Raw genomic sequence first — 21,482 nt, 5'->3', positions numbered from 1 at the left:
AACTCTTCAATAGAAGAGTCATATTATTTTTAAGCGTCCAACTCTTGATTTCAGTTCAGGTTATGATCTCAAGGGTCATGAGATGGAGCCCTGTATCAGGCTCTGAGCTCAGCAGGGAATCTGCTTGAGATTCTCTCTCTACCCCTTTCCTTCTGCCCCTTCGCCACCACATTGGCGCACACATGTGCACACTCTCTCTCTAAAATAATGAAATAAATCTTTAAAAGAACACTATAACCAATAGGGGCACCTGGGTGGCTCAGTGGGTTAAAGCCTCTGCCTTCAGCTCAGGTCATGGTCTCAGAGTCCCGGGATCGGACCCCACATCAGGCTCTCTGCTCAGTGGGGAGCCTGCTTCCCCTTCTCTCTCTGCCTGCCTCTCTGCCTACTTGTGATCTCTCTCTGTCAAAATAAATAAAGAAAATTCCTAGAAATGACCTATCAAGATTGAATCATGAAAAAAAAATAGAAAAATCTGAACAAACCAATAATGAGTAAAGAGTTCAAATCAGTTATCAGTTAAAAACCTCCCAACATAGAAAATCCAGGATCAGATGGCTTCACAGATGAATTCTACCAAACACTTAAGGAGTACTTAATTCTAATTCTTTTCAATCTCTTCCAAAAAACTGAATAGGAAGAAAAACTTCCAAACTCATTTTATGAGGCCAGAATTATCCTAATACCAAAGTCAGACCAAGATACCAAAAGAAAAGAAAACTATATGCTAATGTAATTTTGACCTGAAGAACAGGCCTGATGAATATAAATATAATAACTCTCAATAAAATACTAGCAAACCAATTTCAATAGCACATTAAAAGGATCATACATCATGATCAATTAAGATTTATCACTAAGAATCAAGGATGTTTGAACATATGTAATTTAATAAATGTGATGCATCACATTAACAAAGTGAAGGATTAAAAATAATATGACATCCCTGAACTTCAAAACCAATTCAATAATACTAAAGGACTTCAGTGCCCTACTAATACTAATAACATTGGATAGATCAATCAGAAAGAAAATTAGGGAGAAAATAGCAGGCCTGAATAAAACTACAGACCAAACGGACCTTAAAGACATATATAGAATTTTATGTCCAACAGGAACAAAATACACACTCTCCTCAAGCACACATGGAACATTCTCCAGAATAAAACATATTGTGGCTCACAAAGCAAGTCGTATGAAATTTAAGGGAATTGAAATAATATCTATTATCTTTTCCATACACAATGGTATAAAACCTCAGGGGGAAAAAATGAAAAATTCACAAAATATGCAACTTAACACCATACTCCTTAAAAACCAATGGACCAATGAAGAAAAAAAAGGAAATTAGAGAAGTATCTTAAAATAAACAATAATAAAAACAAAAAAACAATATACCAAAACATAGGGACATAGGAAAAGCAGTTCTAAGAGGTAAGTTTACAGCAATAAATGCCTATATTTAAAAAATCTCAAATAACCTAACTTTATCCCTAAAGGAATTAAAAAGGGAAAATAAACTAAGCCCCGAGTTAGTAGAAGGAAAGAAATAAAAAAAGTCAGAGCAGAAATAAAACAGAGACCAAAGAGAAAAAAGGGAAAAAAAATCAATTAAACCAAGAGTTGGGTTTGAAAAGATAAATAAAATGGCAAATCTTTAGCTAGACTAACCAAGAAAGAGAGAGTGGAAGCAATAATATAAAATTATGGAAAAAAGAGGAGACACTAAAATTGGTACCATAGAAATACAAATTATCATAAGAGGCTACTATAACAACTACCTACCTACAAACTGCATAATACTTTAGAAGAAATGGATAAATTCTTAGAAAAAGACAACCTATCAAGACTGAATCACGAAGAAAGAGAAAACTTGAACAAATCAAACACAAGAGACTGAATTTGTTATCAAACCTCCTAACAAAGAAAGGACCTGAAATAGATGGTTCACAGGTGAATTCTATGAAATATTTAAAGAATTAATGTTAATATTTCTCAATTCTTCCAAAAATTAAAAAGGAGGGAACACTCCCAAACTCATTTTATAATGCCAGTTTTACCCATATACCAAAGACAAATAAGGAAAGAAACAAGAAAAGAAAATTACAGGCCAGTATCTCTGAATATAGATGCAAACATTCTCAACAAAATACACAACAAAGGGGCACCTGGGTGGGTCAGTGGGTTAAAGCCTCTGCCTTTGGCTCAGGTCATGATCTCAGGGTCCTGGAATTGAGCCCCACATCAGGCTCTCTGCTCAGCAGGGAGACTGCTTCCCTCCTCTCTCTCTGCCTGCCTTTCTGCCTACTTGTGATCTCTGTCAAATAAATAAATAAAATCTTAAAAAAAAACACACACACACACACACAAAAAATTCAATAGCACATTAAAAGTATCATGTACCATAATCAAGTGAGAGTTATTCCTGGGATGCAAGGATGATTCAACACACAGGAATCAATAAAAGTAATATACCCCATTAATATAAATAGGGGTAAAATTCATGTAATCCTCTAAAGTGACAAAATCCAACACACTTTCATGACAAAATCTCTCAACAGTTTGGGTATAGAACAAACATATATCAATATAATAAAAGCTACATATGACAAGCCTAAACTAACAATTTTCAATTGGAAAAAGCTGAGATCTTTACCTATCAGATCAAAAACAAGACAAAGTTGTCCATTCTTACCACTCCTACTTAACATTAGAAGTCCTAGCCAGAGCAATTAGGCAAGAAAAAAGAATTAAAAGGCATCCAAACCAGAAAGAAAGAAATAAAACTGTGGGAGAAATGAAAAAATGTTGGTCAAGGGTATGAATTTTCAGCTATAAAATATATCAGTCTGGGGATCTAATGTATAACATGGTGACTAAAGTTAATAATGTATTGCATTCTTGAAACTTTCTTATTAAATGTTGCTATGTAAAGTGTGCTAACCTTATTGCAATCATTTCACAATTATATGAAATTATTACATTGTACACCTTAAACTTACACAATGTTATATGTCAATTATATCTCAATAAAGTTTGGGGAAAAATTTGAAAGATAAAAACATATTCTTACTCCAGTCTTATGAATATCTGCCATTTACTTTGTTCAGGAGTTTCTTTTTTCATTAGGATTCCAATTAATTGTCTGGGTACAGGGCAATTACTCAGGAATTCTTTAAATACTTTCAATAAAGAGAGATTGGTTGATTGTAACAATAACTGAATTGCAAAGGAACAGCAGACTTTACCAGAAGATAATGAAGAGAATTTAGCTAACAACAACAGAAACTAATCTAATTTCCTGACATCATGTGAGGTATGGTGTTAGAAAATAAGACCTGGGTGTTATATGCAATTGATGAATGACTGGACTCTACATCTGAAACTAATAATGTACTATATGTTGGCTAACTAAATTTAAATTTAAAAAAAGAAAAGAAGACCTTAAGAGGGTTGTTTCAAATGTATGTTGATTGCAGAAATATCTCAGTGAGTATAAGTCAGGAGAGAAGAATCATTAGGCATTAAGTACATGAGAATCCTGGAAATGACAGATTACTGAATGCACTGCAGTGTAAGAAGTGTCCAATGTGCTTGGATATAATATAATGATATACTGATAAGGCATTGACATATTTTGCATCTCTTTGAAACAAGTATTTCAAGAAATTTAATGCTGAGCTACTATAAAATAGATTGCCTCTTACCTTGCAATCTAGTGTACAGCATTCCCCAGAACCACATTGTTTACCCTTTTTCATTAGACATATTCTAGCGTCACAGCAGTCTTTATGTGTACAATTCTGTAAACAAAGAGACAAATTCAAATGGTATCTTTTCTCACATACGTTATGATAATTTGTCTTTTAAGAAACTTACCAATTTCATCTAAATTGCCAAATTCATTTACATAAAGTTGTTTTAATATTCTTTAAACATACATAGAATGTATAGTAAATAATGTACCCTCTTTCATTCCCAATACTGGGAATTTCTTTTTTCTTTCATTTCTCCACCAGCCCAGCAAGAAGCTTATCAAGTATATGATTATTTCCAAAGCCCTGGCTTTCATTTTCATTGATTTTCATTCTCTGATCTCTATCTCATTGATTTCTACCTATATCTTTATCATTATTTCCTTCTATTTACTTTAGATTTAATTTAGACTAATATTTTAGTTACCTTAAGTAGCATTCTGAATAATTGATTAGACCTGTCTTCTTCTCTAATATAAGCATTTATAGCTTTAAATTTTCCTTATAACACTGTTTTAACCAAATCTCATAGATTTTGATGTTATGTTTAAATTTGCATACTGTGAAAAATATATCCTAAAATTGTTTTTGTAATTTTTCTTTGAGCTAAGGGCCATTTAGAAGTAGTAGTTTAATTTCCAAATATTTGGGGACTTTTCAAGTTATTTTATTATTCTTGGTTTCTGATTGAATTTTCAACACAAAATAAATACATTGAGATTTATTTCATGCCTCAAATATTCTATCCTGATTAATATTCCAAGTTCTCTTGAAAGGAATTTTTATATTTAGGCTGTTAAACATGGTAGCCTATAAATATCATCATATTAAGGTGATTGGTGGTATTGTTCAGGTCTTCCATATCCTTAATGATTTTTGGTCTAGTTGTTCTATCAGTTACTGAGAGATGTGAAATAAATCTCAAATATGATAGTAGATTTGCCAGTTTCTCCCTTTAGTTCTGCCAGTGATTGCCTCATAAATTTTGAAGACTTATTTATATATTTATTATTATATCCTCCTTATGTATTTATCCTTTTTTCATTATGAAGTATTATATCTTTATTTTATATATTAGTATAGTCACTATAGCTCCCTTGTATTTACTGTTTGCCTGTTATATCCTTTTCCATTCCATTATTTTTATATTATACAGAGTATTAGCGTTAAAACGTGATTTTAGAATGTGATTTAGCATGTGATTATTTCTCAGTTTTTATTTAGTCTGACAACCTTGGCCTTTTGATTAGAGTGTCTGCCCTCTTTATATTTAATGTAATTAACATGTATTTCAATTTGTTATTTTGTTGTTTGTTTCTATCTCATCTTGTTTTTGTTCCTCAATTCTTCCCTTCTTGTCTTATTTTTTGTTGGTGAAATACGTTTAGTGTTTAGCCAATAAATCCTCTATTGCCTTTTGTAGTTGTATCTCTGCATACTTTTTCAATATTTGCTCTAGGATTTATAATAAGTATCTATAAGACTATAATCTACTTAAAGTTAATACTGATTTTCTTCAGGTAAGTTATAGAAACGTTGCAACAACTTATTTAATGTACCCTTCCATATTTCATGCTGTTGTTGTTATAGTATAGATGTAGATACACATACATACACACATGCATATGTATGTATATTTGTATTTATATGCATATGTATATGCATCCATAAACACATACATACCCATACATATATGTGTGTACATAATATATACACATGTAAATATGCATTTATATGTTCATATATGTATTATGTATATATGAATGCATAGTGAATAAGTATGTGTATTTGCATATCTATGCATGTATACAATGTTGTTTGTAAAATTAAGAGCAGAAAAGAAAAAGCATACAAATAATTATTTATATCCCTTCACATATTTACCAATTCCTGTGTTCATCCTCTTATAGCTCAGACTGATCACCTACTGCACTGGTCCTTCAGTCTAAAACATTTTAAGTTCTTAAGGTTTTCTGTAGTGCAAGCTTACTATGACATATTTTCTCTGCTTTTGCTTAACTGAGAATAACTTTATTTCCATTTTAAAGAATAATATCTTTGAATATAGATAGCTTGGTTCTTTTTTTTTTTTTTTTTTTGAAAGAGAGAGGGTTATACTCTGGTTTCTCTTCAGATGGCATAAATCTTTCGCCTTTTGAAAGAGAGAGGGTTTTTGTTTTTGTTTTTGTTTTTGTTTTTTAGGATTTTATTTATTTGACAGAGAGAGAGACAGCCAGAGAGGGAACACAAGCAGGGGGAATGGGGGAGGGAAAAGCAGGCCCCCCGCTGAGTGTGGAGCCAGATACGGGGCTCAATACCAGGACCGCTGGACCACAACCTGAGCCCCAACCGAAGGCAGATGCTCAATGACTGAGCCACCCAGGAGTCCTGGTTCTTGACTTTCTTTCCTTCAGCACTTTTAGTTTGTCATTTCAAAGTCTACTGACCTCCATTATTGGTTATAAGAAATCAGCTATATTTTGTATCATTGTATCATGTACCTAATGTGTCTGTCTTTAGGCTGAAATTAAGTTTTCTTTTTATCTTGGGACTTTGGGAGGTTTTATTGAACTGTATATAGAAGTGTGTTTTTTGTGTGTGTCTATCTGCTTATGATTATAATGCTGAGCATCTTGGGTCTGTAAGTAAATGTTTTCCTTCAAATCTGGAAAATAATCAGCATTATTCATGCAGATTTTTTTTCTTCCACCTACTCTCTCTTTTCTTTATCTTGAAATCCAATTACACCTACATTTGGTACTTAATATTTCTTCTCAGGTATCTAAGGTTTTGTTATCTTTCTTCAACTCTTTTTCTCTCTGTTCCATAGAGTATATGTTCTTATTGTTCCACTGATCAAGTTCATTGATTATTCTGCTTTTGTTCAAGTTCATTGATTCTTCTGCTTCTGTTTTGTTTCATTTATTACTTTTCACTTGTAGACTTTAAATTTATATTTTTTATGCTTAACATATATCTGTTGAGATTCTCTCTCTCTCTCTCTCTCTATATATATATATATATATATATATATATATATCTCACTAGGATAATTTTTCCTTAAATTATTTCGGCATGATTTCCTTTAATGCTCCTAATATATTCAAAATAACTACTGTGAAATCTTTATCTGCTAAATACAATATCTTGGATTTTTCAGAATCAGTTTTCCTTAACTGCTTATTTTCCTAAATATGGTTCACATTTTCTGTAATAATTCTCTGTCTAGTAAATTTTTGGTTAGTAAGTTAAACATTATAGATACAATGATATAATGCCTGTATTCAGCTATCTTTCTGGATGCTTTTTTTTTCCCCCCCTATAGGGAATTAAGTAACCGGGATATAAACTGTAAGCTTTATCTCCCCTATAGTGTGCCATAGCTATTTCTGCTCAACTTATATGTCTTCAAATCTCTGAATTTTTAGCCTGATTCCCTGCCATAATGTGACATTCAGCCAAGGATTTAGGTAGAAATAGCACTTAGATTTCAGAGTACAAACTATGTGTAATTTCTTTGTTTCTTAAGATTCCTCTTTAATTTCCAGTTGCAGTCCCAGTCTCAAACTCACAGGGCTCACCTGGTACACCTGTGTCTTTCAAGGGTCTCACCCTACATTTTTTGCCCTATAGGGTATGTCTAGGCCATGCATATTTTAGCAGTCAGCCAAATGTGTTTAAAATTTATCATCAGATTTTAGGTTTTACCACTTTCACAATTCTCTCTCTTTCAGGGTTTTCCCCTTAAATTTCCAGTGGTTCTCATCTCTGAAATCTGTTCTCTTTCACATTGAATCAGTAGAGCTGCAGTTTTCCACAGCTATTTAATTCTGCCACAGCTGTGGAGTTAGAGGAGCACTCTTATGCTAGAAAGATATAAACTCACAATCCTTATTAATTGAAGCTGCAGTTTTCAAGAGTAAACTCTCCTCTGGCTTCTTCTTTTAAATATTTTCCATTATATATAGATATAACATATATTTTTATATTATAAAATATATTTATAATATATAAATATATATTTATTATATTTATATATTATATATGAATAATATATAGTATGTAATATATTGTGTATATATAAATTATTATATATTATTCTATATTATATATTATATATATTATATATATTATATATAAATTATTATTTACATATAGATATATAATATATCTATATATAAATGTTTACATGTATAACATTTATAATATAATAATATATAGTATATTACATATCTTTGTATATCACTTATTTTAATAATACATATTAATTTTTTAATAATGTTTCATATTTTACAACTGCTATCTCTTGAGAGTTTCCATGTGACTACTTTACTTTATTGTCAATAGCTCCTCTATCATCTTTCATCTTTCTTTTGGTTTGATCTTAGTTCTACATTTTTGTATTTTCTACAGGTGATAGATTTGTTAAAAAACACTTTTAATTGGCATCACCTGTCAACAGAAAACATTTCACTTTATACAGCAAGCAATGCATTTTGCTGTTTCACTGGTAATAGTCTGTTGCCTTTAGATTTTCCTGTTTTTGTTCCTGCTTGTTGTTAAAGGCATATTTCTTTAGCTCCTTAGACCACCTTTGTGGTAAATAATTATGAGTTTGGAGTTGACACTCCAAATAGTACACTAAAGAATGTCAGAAGGCAATCTCTGAAGTTAAACATTATCTAAAAGGCTTTTGCTGTCCACTTCAAAAAATAGCAAAATTAGGAAACTTAAAGGCTTCCATCTTCCCCAAAGGTCTTTTTCAAATTTATTGTTCTGAAAGACAAAGTCTCACCTTTTTTAGCTATTATACAGATATATACACATACTTCTTATCTATAAACACATACATATAAACACATACATAAAAACCAAAAAAATTTCTACTAACCTCTATAATGCCACAATCACACTCTTCACCATGTTCCAATTTTCCATTGCCGCATACTTTCCTTTGTGCTTCTTTATAAACTGGCATTTCAGGAAGGATTTTCTGAAGACATTCAAAGCCAGATTGTGAAGCTAAGTATTTAAAGTCATCCAAACTACAGGTGCTAAACTCCTTTACACCCCCAGACTGCCTAAAATATTTTAAAAATACGACAAAAATTATTGCTGTATATCTCTGCATTTCTGCTAATGTATGGGTTTTGAAAAGAGATTTAAAAGAATTATGGAAAAAAATAGGCACATTTAAAAAAAATATTCATTGCATTGCAAAACATACTAATGATTAACCATACTTTTTAAATTTTACCAAGAAAATTCTTGTAATAAAAAAATCTAAAATCTTTTTATAACATTCTATCCTGTTTTAAACAAGACCTATTATTTATCTATCTTATGAACTTCATTAAATCTTTAAACATAAGAACTGTGTTTATTTTATTTATTTTCCCAATGCCAGACCATTGAATATTAAGTTTTTTAAGCCTCAATATTTAACATATTTTGTATTTTTATATAATAAAATTCTTTTAATGACAATATAAACATGCTTATATTAATTTTAATAATACAATTTAGGGCTTTTGTTCAACATAATTGAACATTTGAAATAAAAACCTGTTGTTTGACACTAAAGAAATACAAAGAATTATAAGAGAATATTATGAGCAATTATATGCCAAGAAATTAGGCAGTATGGAAGAAATGGATTCATTCCTAGAAATATATAAACTACCAAAACCGAAACAGAAAGAAACAGACAACCTAAACAGACCCACAACCAGCAAAGAAATAGAATCAGTAATCAAAGGCTAAAATGAAATAATGAGAAAATATACTAGCTGATCTGGTCACTGTTTACAAGATAATTACTGAGCACTCTCCTAGGCAAAATGTATATAGTAAAAAGTAGACCAAATGCCTGGTAGGGGCAAAAAGCAAGAACATCAGGCAAAAAAATATATGAAACACTGGAATGGTGAAATGATAGGAAAAAACCAACATAATATACAAGGGAATAAAAGATACTACTTTGGAAGAAAAGACGCTTATTAAAGAAAAAAACTATAGTTCACATCATACTTTTCATGAAAAACTGAACATTTTCCCCTTAAGACTGGGAACAAGACAAAGATATCCACTCTCACATCAATAAAGTTATTGAAATTATTCCAAATTCAATTACATACAAATAGACTAAAAGGAAAAATAAAAGTGTTCTTCATGGATGACAAATTTTGTTTAGAGAAATTCTTAAGGAATCAACAAATAGAATTGGAAAATTCTAATGAGTTTAGCAAGTTTGTACCACACAAAGTCAATATACAAAAAAGAATTATACTTTCATGAACTATGAATTATGCTTTCATGTATTTGTTAACAATCCATTTTTTAATTTTTAAATTCTTTTTTTTTTCTAAGGGAGAGAAAGCAGGGGAGGGGCAGAGGGAGAAGGAGAGAGAGGGTTGTGTTTTTAATATGATTTTTAAAATTTAAATTCAAGTTATTTACCATGTAGTGTGTTGTTTCAGGGATAGAATTTAGTAATTCATCAGTTGCATATAACACCCAGTCCTCATTCCATCAAGTTCCCTCCTTAATGTCCATCATGCAGTTACCCCATCCTCCTACTCACTGCCCCTCAAGCAATCCTCAGTTTTTTCTCTATAGATAAGAGTCTCTTATGGTTTGCTTCTTTTTTATCTTATTTTAATTTTTTTTCCTTCCTTCCCCTATGCTCATCTGTTTTGCTTCTTAAATTCCATATATGAGTGAAGTCATGTATTTGTCTTTCTCTGACTGATGTATTTCGCTTAGCTTAATACCCTCTAGTTCCACTCATGTACTTGCAATTTCATTCTTTTGATGGCTGAGTAATATTCCACTAACTAATATTCCAGTCTAACTCCATGATCTGATAGTTTTCTCTACCCCCTCTTTTCAGCTTCATTATTTTCTATAATTTTATCTTCTATGTCACTGACTCACTCTTCTGCTTCATCCATCCTTGTGTTTATGGCCCCACTTGGGACTACATCTTGGTTAGCATTTTTAATTTTGGTCTGTCTAGATTTTACTTCTTTTATCTCTATAGTAAGGGATTCTTTAGTTTCTTCTCTGTTGTTTACAAGCCCAGCTAGTATCCATATAACTGTTGTTTTAAATTATAGTTCAGATATCTTATATCTGTATTGATTAAATCTCTGACCATGAGTTCTACCTCATGCTCTTTCTTTTGGGGTGAATTCCACCATCTCATCATTTTGTCCAGAAAAGAAAAAAAAAGAGAGGAAAAAGAACAAAAAATAAAAACAACAAAGTAAAACAAAAAGGGGGGGGGCAAGAAAAACAAAAACAAAAAAAGAAAAAAATACTGAGTATGTGTTTTGGTTTGCTTGTTAAACTATGTCCCAAAATAAAAAAATTAAATTAAATTAAATTAAATTAAACAAAAAATTGTATGCATATGTAAATATAAATATTAATAAATAATAGAAGATTTTTAAAGGAATTGGAAAATGCAATAAATGAAAATAACAATAAAGGAATAAAAGGAAAAAGAAAGCTACATCCTATTTCCCCTAGAGCTAAAGCTTGCTGCACTCTGTGTTTAATAACTTTGGTGCATGCTAATTGGTGGTGTGCTGGTCTTCTGGGGGAGAGTCCTGCTATGCTGATTCTCAGGGTGACTTGTTTCTGTGGGAATGTGTCCCCAGGGCACAAGGGGGCTGCAGGGCTAGGTGTATGTGGTCATAGCCTTCATTAGATGGTGCTGTGTTGTTGGGTTTTTTTTCCCTGAAGGCTCTCAGCACTGATGGTCAGGATAAAAATTGCTGTGCCCTGTTCTCTAGCCTCTGAGCTGAAAGTTTGCACCCCTACTCTTCAGTGAACCCCCATAGAAGAGCAATAAGTCACCCTACTTGTGTCCTCTGTTTCCATCTGACCCTTATGCTCATGTTTCCCATGTCCAAGCCATTTTATCTCAGGCATGTGACCAAGTTTCAAAACTCCAAATTTCAGAAGGTTGCAAAGATGGCAGAGGAGTAGGAAACCCTACTTCAATCAGTCCCCTGAACTGAGCTGGATATCTACCAGACTACTCTGAACACCCAAATCTCCCAAATCAACCTGAGATGCAAGAAGATATATCTGGATCTCTACAAACAGAATATTATCTCCAGCAGTTGATCTCAAGGTATGAAGCAGGGAGCTATGATTCTGCGGGCAGATATCGGAAGATAAATGGAAGGGGGAGGGAGCCTCCAGGTTCCTGTGCTGTGGGAGCACAAAACCCTCCCATGCTGGGGACCAGGTACAGACTCCTGAACCAGTAGTGATGGGGAAAGCATTTAAGAACAGCCCCCCATATTGAAACCTGGAGCTGCGGGGGCATGCGTGTGAACTGGGGGCGGCTGGCAGTTTTAAAAGCACAAAGGACAGAGATGTGCCTTGACCTGGAAGCAACAGCTGGGTGTGCTGCTGTGGGGCACACAACCCAGGATGCTGTAGTTTTTAGCAGCACAGACAGTAACAGAGACAGTGTAGCCTGGAAAGTTCACTGAAGAACAGACTGTGATCTCTCTGTTCTGAGGCAAAGGTCTGGATATGGCCACTTCTGCTCTGACTCTTGGAAGAGACAGGGAAATCTGCCAGAGAACAAAAGCCTCCAAAACCAGTTTTCACTGAGCCCATCCCTCACCACAGGGACAGGGCAATTCTGCCCAAACAGGGTTGCTTGAATAATAATGTGGCAGGCCCCTCCCCTAAAAGACAGGCTGGAAGAACAAGAGGTCAACAACCTTAAGATCCCTATAAAACTCATCTTGCATTTTGCTTGGGGTGTGGTCAACAATTTGGATTCTGTGCATTCCTTCAACCACCCCTCAACAGAACAACGAAGAGGAGGAACCCCAAAAATAGGAAAGACTCAGAGACTGTGACCTCTGCCACAGAACTAATGGATATGGACATAACCAAGATGTTGGAAATAGATTTCAGAGTAACAGTTATGCAGACAATTGCTAGGATGGAGAAAACCATTAACGGCAACATATATTCTCTAAGGGGCAGAACTTGAAAATGCTATCAGTGAGATCCACTCTAATCTAGTACTCTGACAGCTAGGGTAAGTGAGACAGAAAAACGAATAGGTGATCTAGAAGAAAAACTGATAGAAAAGAAGGATGAGAAGGAGGCCTGGAACAAACAGCTTAGAACCCATAAAAACAGAATTAGAGAAATAAATGACACCATGAAACATTCCAATGTCAGAATTATTGGGATCCCTGAGGGGGTGGAGAGAGAGACGACTAGAAGATATATTTGACCAAATTGTAGCTGAGAATTTCTCTAATCAGGGGAATGAAACAAACATTTGTGTCCTAGAGGCAGAGAGGACCCCTGTCCAAGAGCATGGGGAACAGACCAATGCCCTGGCATGTAATAGTAAAACTTGCAAATCTTAGAACCAAGGAAACCATCTTAATGGCATTCAGGGGGAGGAGACTCCTTACGTACAGAGGGAGGAATACCAGAATAATGTCAGACCTATCCACAGAGACCCGGCAAGCCAAAAAAGAGCTAGCAAAACATACTCAGTGTATTAAATGAAAAGAACATACAGCCAAGAATACTTTGTCTGGCAAGGCTGTCATTCAGAATGGATGGAGAGATACAGAACTTCCAGGACAGGCAAAAACTGAAATATGTGACCACTAAGCTGGCCCTGCAAGAAATATTAAGGGGGGGTTCTATAAAAGGAGAAAGGCCCCAAGAGTGATATAGAACAGAACTTTACAGGGGTAATCTATAGAAACAAGGACTTCCCAGGCAACATGATGACAATAAATCATATCTTTCAATAATCACTCTCAATGTGAATGGCCTAAATGCTCCCATAAAATGGCACGGGGTTGCAGATTAGATAAAAAGACAGGACCCATCCATATGCTGAATCCAAGAGACTCATTCTGAACCTAAATATACATCCAGACTGAAAATGAAGGAATGGAGAACCATCCTTCATGGAAACGGACCTCAAAAGAAAGCTGGGGTAGCAATTCTCATATCAGACAAATTAGATTTTAAGCTAAAGACTGAAGTTAGAGATACAGAAGGACAACATATCATTCTTTTTTTATTTTTTATTTTTTATCAACATATAATGTATTATTTGCCCCAGGAGTACAGGTCTGTGAATCGCCAGGTTTACACACTTCATAGCACTCACCATAGCACATGCCTTCCCCAATGTCCATAACCCAACGACCCTCTCCCTAGACCCCCCAACCCCGGCAACCCTCAGTTTGTTTTGTGAGATTAAGAGTCTCTTACAGTTTGTCTCCTTCCCAATCTTACCTTGTTTCATTTATTCTTTTCCTACCCCCCAAATCCCCCAGGTTGCCTCTAAACTTCCTCATATCAGGGAGATCATATGATAATTGTCCTTCTCTGACTTATTTCACTAAGCATAATACCCTCTAGTTCCATCCATGTCATCGCAAATGGCAAGATTTCATTTCTTTTGATGGCTGCATAGTATTCTATTGTATGTATGTACGTGTGTGTGTGTGTGTGTATACGCACAGCACATCTTCTTTATCCATTCATCTGTTGATGGACATCTAGGTTCTTTCCATAGTTTGGCTATTGTGGACATTGCTGCCATAAACATTCAGGAGCACGTGCCCTTTTGGATCACTACGTTTGTATCTTTAGGGTAAATACCCAGTGGTGCAATTGCTGGGTCGTAGGGTAGCTCTATTTTCAACTTTTTGAGGAACCTCCATGCTGTTTTCCAGAGTGGTTGCACCAGTTTGCATTCCCACCAATGGTATAGGAGGGTTCCCCTTTCTCCGCATCCTCGCCAGCATCTGTCATTTCCTGACTTGTTAATTTTAGCCATTCTGACTGGTTTGAGGTGGTATCTCATTGTGGTTTTGATTTGTATTTCCCTGATGCCGAGTGATGTGGAGCATTTTTTCATGTGTCTGTTGGCCATCTGGATGTCTTCTTTGCAGAAATGTCTGTTCATGTCCTCTGCCCATTTCTTGATTGGATTATTTGTTCTTTGGGTGTTGAGTTTGATAAGTTCTTTATAGATTTTGGATACTAGCCCTTTATCTGATATGTTGTTTGCAAATATCTTCTCCCATTCTGTCAGTTGTCTTAAAGGGTCTATCCGACAAGATCTAACAACTGTAAATATCTATGCCCACAACATGAGAGCAGCCAACTACATAAGGCAACTATTAAACAAAATAATAAAAAAATATTGACAAGAATACATTAATTGTAGGGAATCTTAACACACCATTCTCAGCAATAGACAGATCATCCAAGCAGAAAATCAACAAAGAAACAAGAGTTCTGAATGACACACTAGATCAGATGGTCCTCATAGATATATCCAGAACATTTGACCCTAAAACAACAGAATACTCATTCTTCTCCAGTGCACATGGAACTTTCTCCAGAATAGACCACATACTGGGTCACAAATAAAGTCGCAACTGATACAAAAAGATAGAGATTATTCCCTGAATATTCTCAGACCACAGTTCTCTGAAACTGGAACTCAATCACAAGAAAAAGTTTGGAAGAAATTCAAACACTTGGAAGCTAAAGATCATTCTGCTCAAGAATGTTTGATTCAACCAGGAAATTAAAGAAGAATTTAAACAATTCATGGAAACCAATGAGAATGAAAACACTTTGGTCCAAAACCTATGCGATACAGTAAAGGCAGCCCTAAGTGGGAAATACATAGCCATCCTAGCCTCACTCAAAAAAATGCAAAAATCCTGAGTACACAAACTATCTTTACACCTTAAAGAACTGGAAAATCAACAACAAATTAAGCCTAGCCCATGTACAAGAAGGAAAATAATAAGATTAGAGATCAGTGAACTAGAAACCAGAAATACAGTAGAACACATCAACAAAACAAGTAATCAAGTCAAAAATTGGGCAGAGGACATGAACAGACATTTTTCCAAAGATGACATACAAATGGCTAACAGATACATGAAAAATATGTTCATCATCATTAGCTATCACAGAAATTCAAATCAAAACCACAGTGAGACACCATTTTACATCAGTTAGAATGGAAAAAATTGGCAAGGCGAGAGATAACAAAGGTTGCAGAGGTTGTGGAGAAAAGGGAATCCTCTTACACTGTTGGTGGAAATGTAATTTGGTACAGCTACTTTGGAAAACAGTATGGAGGTTCCTCAAAAAATTAAAAAATAGAGATACCCTATGACCTAGCAATTGCACCATTTACCCCAAAGATACAGATGTAGTGAAAAGAAGGGCCACATGCTCCCCAATGTTCATAGCAACAATGTTCACAATGGCCAAACTGGAAAGAGCTGAGATGCCCTTCAATAGATGGAAGGATAAAGAAGATATGCTCCATATATACAATGGAATATTACTCAGCCATCAGAAAGGATGAATATTCAACTTTTGAATCAGCATGAATGGGGCTGGAAATTATACTAAGTGAAATAACTCAAGCAGAGAAAGTCAATTATCATATGGTTTTACTTATTTGTGGGGTATAAGGAATAGCATGGAGGACATTAGGAGAAGGAAGGGAAAAATGAAGGCGGTGGGGGGAATTGGAGGGGGAGATGAACCATGAGAGACTATGCACTCTGAGAAACAAACTGAGGGTTTTAGAGAGGAGGGGGGTGAAGTGATGGGTTAGCCAGGTGATGGGTATTAAGGAGGGCACATATTGCATGGAGCCCTGGGTTTTATACATAACAATGAATTATGGAACACTACATCAAAAACTACTGATGTACTGTATGGTGACTAACACAATATAAAAAAAGGAAAAAAAAAAAACCTCCAAATTTCAGGGACTCCTGTGGTGTGGACCTGCACTGTTCCACTTGTGGAAGGTCTCACCATGCTTGCTGGCCAATCCAGGAAAGTGGTCATGTGACCGTAAGGCAGTTCAGATTATAGCAGAAAGCCAGCACGAAGACCAACTGCTGTCCTCTGGCTTCCTGGCTCCCATGCCTGGAAATAGCACGTCATCTTGGCACCACCCACTCTTCCTGTCACCCAGAGGATCCTCAGACCATACTGTTACTCCTGGGATTCCACCCATCTTCACAACCTGAGCACATTTAAGCCAAGTACATTCTAGTTAGTAATAAACTTCCAAAGGTTCAGATTTTACGCTCTGCAGTTTCCAATACTTTGCAAAAGCAGCCATAAGTAGGATCCTTCTCCACTGGTGGATCCACAGCTATATCTACTCCAAGAACTTATACACCTCCTACCTTCCAAAAGGTGGTCACTTTTCTACTTACAGGCTTGCAGATTTTTTTTCTCTCAGAACTCCAATTGATTTCTTGGGTGTTCAGAATGATTTGGTAACTATCTAGCTATGTTTGAGGTATTAGACTACCTGAGGTTCCCCCTACTTCTCTGCCATCTTAACTCCTCCCCACAAACACACAATGACTCCTCCCCCAGAGAAAGAGAATCTTATGCAGCTCCACACCCAATGTGGAATAGAACCAGGGTCAATCTCACAATCCTGAGATCATGACCCAAGCCAAAATTGAGAGTCAGATGCTTAACTAACTGAGCCACGCAAGTCCCTTAATTTTTAAGTTCTTGACATTACAGAACTAAACTGAAATTTATTAAAGATCCACTCTTAAATTTATCAACAAACAAATAAAATTTATGAGCCAAAAACTCAAAACAAAACTAAAACAAGGAAAAGCTTATAAAACTAAATATGGATCCCAGCATCAACTGCTGAACACAGAATGTGACTTTTTAAATTCTTGGCAGATGGTAAAGTTGTGTAGAAACTAAACACAAATTATTTAAAGCCTGGAACCCCTGGCCAGAAATTACACAGTTGGGTGACGGGAAAACCGCAGAAAGGGATTTTAAGTTAACCTATACTGTTCTGGCTTCACCTCACATTCTTCTCAGAGGTAACCCCAGAATTGATTAGGTATTGGGCCAGACTAATACTGACAGAGGAACACAGTAATGTAACTTGCCTACCAGAAAAGACTTCCACTGATTGGCAATACAGAAAATAAGCTAGCAATGAAAAATCTGAAAATTAAATTAAGAAGACAATGCTATTCATAATAGTAAAAAAAAAAAAAATTTAAGGATATATTTAACAAAACAAGAAATGTAACCTGTAAAAAAATACACTGCTGAGAAAAATTAAAGAAGATATACAGATATATATATATATCTTCTTTAATTATCTATATATATACATATATAGATAGATAGATATAGATAGAAGAATATATCATATTCAAGGATCAAAATACTTGACATTGTTTAGATGGCTATTCTCCCATTATTGACCTATGCAATTAAACAATGGAATACTTAGAAAAATCTTAGCAGGAACTTTCATAAAAATTAGAAAGCCAATAATAAAATGCATATGAAAATGCAAAAGACCTAGAATAACCAAAACAATTATTGGACAAATGAAAAATGTGAGGACTTAACAGCACTTCATTTCAAAATGCAGTATAAAGCTACTGTAATAAAAACTGTATGCTTTCCCATAAGGGTAGACATACAGATTAATGATATAAAATAGCAATTACAATAAAAAATCCATACATTTATGGTCAATTGATTTTTACAAATTTGCCAAGACAATTAAGTGGGGGAAAGAATGCTCTTTTCAAAAAATTGCAAGGGAAGGGGAGGAGTCAAGATGGCGGAGAAGTAGCAGCTGAGACTACTTCAGGTTGCGGGAGATCAGCTAGATAGCTTATCTGAAGATTGCAAACACCTACAAATCCAACGGGAGATCGAAGAGAAGAAGAACAGCAATTCTAGAAACAGATAATCAACCACTTTCTGAAAGGTAGGACTGGCGGAGAAGTGAATCCAAAGGGACGGGAAGATAGACCCCGGGGGGAGGGGCCAGCTCCCGGCAAGCGGCGGAGCAACTGAGCACAAAATCAGGACTTTTAAAAGTCTGTTTTGCTGAGGGACATCGCTCCAGAGGCTTAACTGGGGTGAAGCCCACTCGGGGCCAGTGTGGCCTCAGGTCCCGCAGGGTCACAGAAGGATCGGGGTGTCTGAGTGTCGCAGAGCTTGCAGGTATTAGAACGGGGAAGCCGGCTACAGAGACGGAGCCGAGGAGTGAGCTCACAGCTCGGGCTTACCTTGAACCGGTCGCAGGCTCGGTGAGCTCGGAGCGCGGCTGGAGGCCAGGCAGACGGGAGTAATTGGACGCTGTTCCCTGAGGGCGCACTGAGGAGTGGGACCCCGAGCTCTCGGCTCCTCCGGGCCGGAGACTGGGAGGCCGCCATCTTCATTCCCGTCCTCCAGACTCTATGGAAAGCGCTCAGGGAACAAAAGCTCCCGAAAGCAAACCCGAGCGGATTACTCAGCCCGCCCCCTGGTAAGGGCGGTGCAACTCCTCCTGGGGCAAAGACACTTGAGAATCACTACAACAGGCCCCTCCCCCAGAAGATCAACAAGAAACCCAGCCAGGACCAAGTTCACTTACGAGGAGTGCAGTTTCAATACCAAGGAGAGCAGCGGAATTCCAGAGGAGGAGAAAGCAAAGCACGGAACTCATGGCTTTCTCCCCATGATTCTTTAGCCTTGCAGTTAATTTAATTTTTTTTTTCAATTTTTTTCTCTTCTTCTGCTAAATTTTTTTAAACTTTTACCCTTTTCTTTTTTAACGTTTTTTAACTAGTTTATCTAATATATATATATATTTTCTCCTATATATATATTTTTCATTATTGGTTTTCTTTTTTTGTTTCTTTTTTCTTTTTTCTTTCTTTTTTTTTTTTTTTCTTTCTGAACCTCTTTTTATCCCCTTCCCCCCCAACCCCTCACGATTTGGGATCTCTTCTGATTTGGCTAAAGCATATTTTCCTGGGGTTGTTGCCACCCTTTTAGTATTTTACTTACTCCTTCATATACTCTTATCTGGACAAAATGACAAGGCGGAAAAATTCACCACAAAAAAAAGAACAAGAGGCAGTACCAAAGGCTAAGGACCTAATCAATACAGACATTGGTAATATGTCAGATTTAGAGTTCAGAATGACGATTCTCAAGGTTCTAGCCGGGCTCGAAAAAGGCATGGAAGATATTAGAGAAACCCTGTCTGGAGATATAAAAGCCCTTTCTGGAGAAATAAAAGAACGAAAATCTAATCAAGTTGAAATAAAAAAAGCTATTAATGAGGTGCAATCAAAAATGGAGGCTCTCACTGCTAGGATAAATGAGGCAGAAGAAAGAATTAGCGATATAGAAGACCAAATGACAGAGAATAAGGAAGCTGAACAAAAGAGGGACAAACAACTACTGGACCACGAGGGCAGAATTCGAGAGATAAGTGACACCATAAGATGAAACAACATTAGAATAATTGGGATTCCAGAAGAAGAAGAAAGAGAGAGGGGAGCAGAAGGTATATTGGAGAGAATTATTGGAGAGAATTTCCCCAATATGGCAAAGGGAACAAGCATCAAAATCCAGGAGGTTCAGAGAACCCCACTCAAAATCAATAAGAATAGGTCCACACCCCGTCACCTAATAGTCAAATTTACAAGTCTTAGTGACAAAGAGAAAATCCTGAAAGCAGCCCGGGAGAAGAAGTCTGTAACATACAATGGTAAAAATATTAGATTGGCAGCAGACTTATCCACAGAGACCTGGCAGGCCAGAAAGAGCTGGCATGAAATATTCAGAGTACTAAACGAGAAAAAAATGCAGCCAAGAATACTATATCCAGCTAGGCTATCATTGAAAATAGAAGGAGAGATTAAAAGCTTCCAGGACAAACAAAAACTGAAAGAATTTGCAAACACCAAGCCAGCTCTACAGGAAATATTGAAAGGGGTCCTCTAAGCAAAGAGAGAACCTAAAAGTAGTAGATCAGAAAGGAACAGAAACAATATACAATAGCAGTCACCTTACAGGCAATACAATGGCACTAAATTCATATCTCTCAATAGTTACCCTGAATGTTAATGGGCTAAATGCCCCAATCAAAAGACACAGGGTATCAGAATGGATAAAAAAACAAAACCCATCTATATGTTGCCTACAAGAAACTCATTTTAAACCCGAAGACACTTTCAGATTTAAAGTGAGGGGGTGGAAAAGAATTTACCATGCTAATGGACATCAGAAGAAAGCAGGAGTGGCAATCCTTATATTAGATCACTTAGATTTTAAACCAAAGACTATAATAAGAGATGAAGATGGACACTATATCCTACTCAAAGGATCTGTCCAACAAGAAGATCTAACAATTGTAAATATCTATGCCCCTAACGTGGGAGCAGCCAACTATATAAACCAATTAATAACAAAATCAAAGAAACACATCGACATCATACAATAATAGTAGGGGACTTTAACACTCCCCTCACTGAAATGGACAGATCATCCAAGCAAAAGATCAACAAGGAAATAAAGGCCTTCAATGACACACTGGACCAGATGGACATCACAGATATATTCAGAACATTTCATCCCAAAGCAACAGAATACACATTCTTCTCTAGTGCACATGGAACATTCTCCAGAATAGATCACATCCTTGGTTCTAAATCAGGTCTTAACTGTTATCAAAAAATTGGGATCATTCCCTGCATATTTTCAGACCACAATGCTCTGAAGCTAGAACTCAATCGCAAGAGGAAATTTGGAAAGAACCCAAATATATGGAGACTAAACAGCATCCTTCTAAAGAATGAATGGGTCAACCAGGAAATTAAAGAAGAA

The 21,482-nt window shown here is 35.7% G+C and overlaps 1 protein-coding gene across 1 annotated transcript in view; it reads right to left on the bottom strand.

Annotated features, from left to right (window-relative positions):
• LOC116855364 (disintegrin and metalloproteinase domain-containing protein 5-like) overlaps positions 1–21,482 on the bottom strand; it is a 161,727-nt gene that overhangs the window by 71,296 nt on the left and 68,949 nt on the right. Inside the window, exons 13-14 of the mRNA XM_032838070.1 lie at positions 8,647–8,836; positions 3,708–3,803 (exon numbers count right to left, since the gene is read on the bottom strand). Of these exons, the coding sequence (XP_032693961.1) occupies positions 3,708–3,803; positions 8,647–8,836 (286 nt within the window). The remainder of the gene's footprint in view (positions 1–3,707; positions 3,804–8,646; positions 8,837–21,482) is intronic.

The sequence above is a fragment of the Lontra canadensis genome, unplaced genomic scaffold (assembly GCF_010015895.1).
Source record: "Lontra canadensis isolate GAN:19392208 unplaced genomic scaffold, GSC_riverotter_1.0 scaffold101, whole genome shotgun sequence".
Lineage (NCBI taxonomy): Eukaryota > Metazoa > Chordata > Mammalia > Carnivora > Mustelidae > Lontra > Lontra canadensis.
Note: the sequence above shows the minus strand (reverse complement) of the source record. Positions and strands in the feature narration are given on the sequence as shown.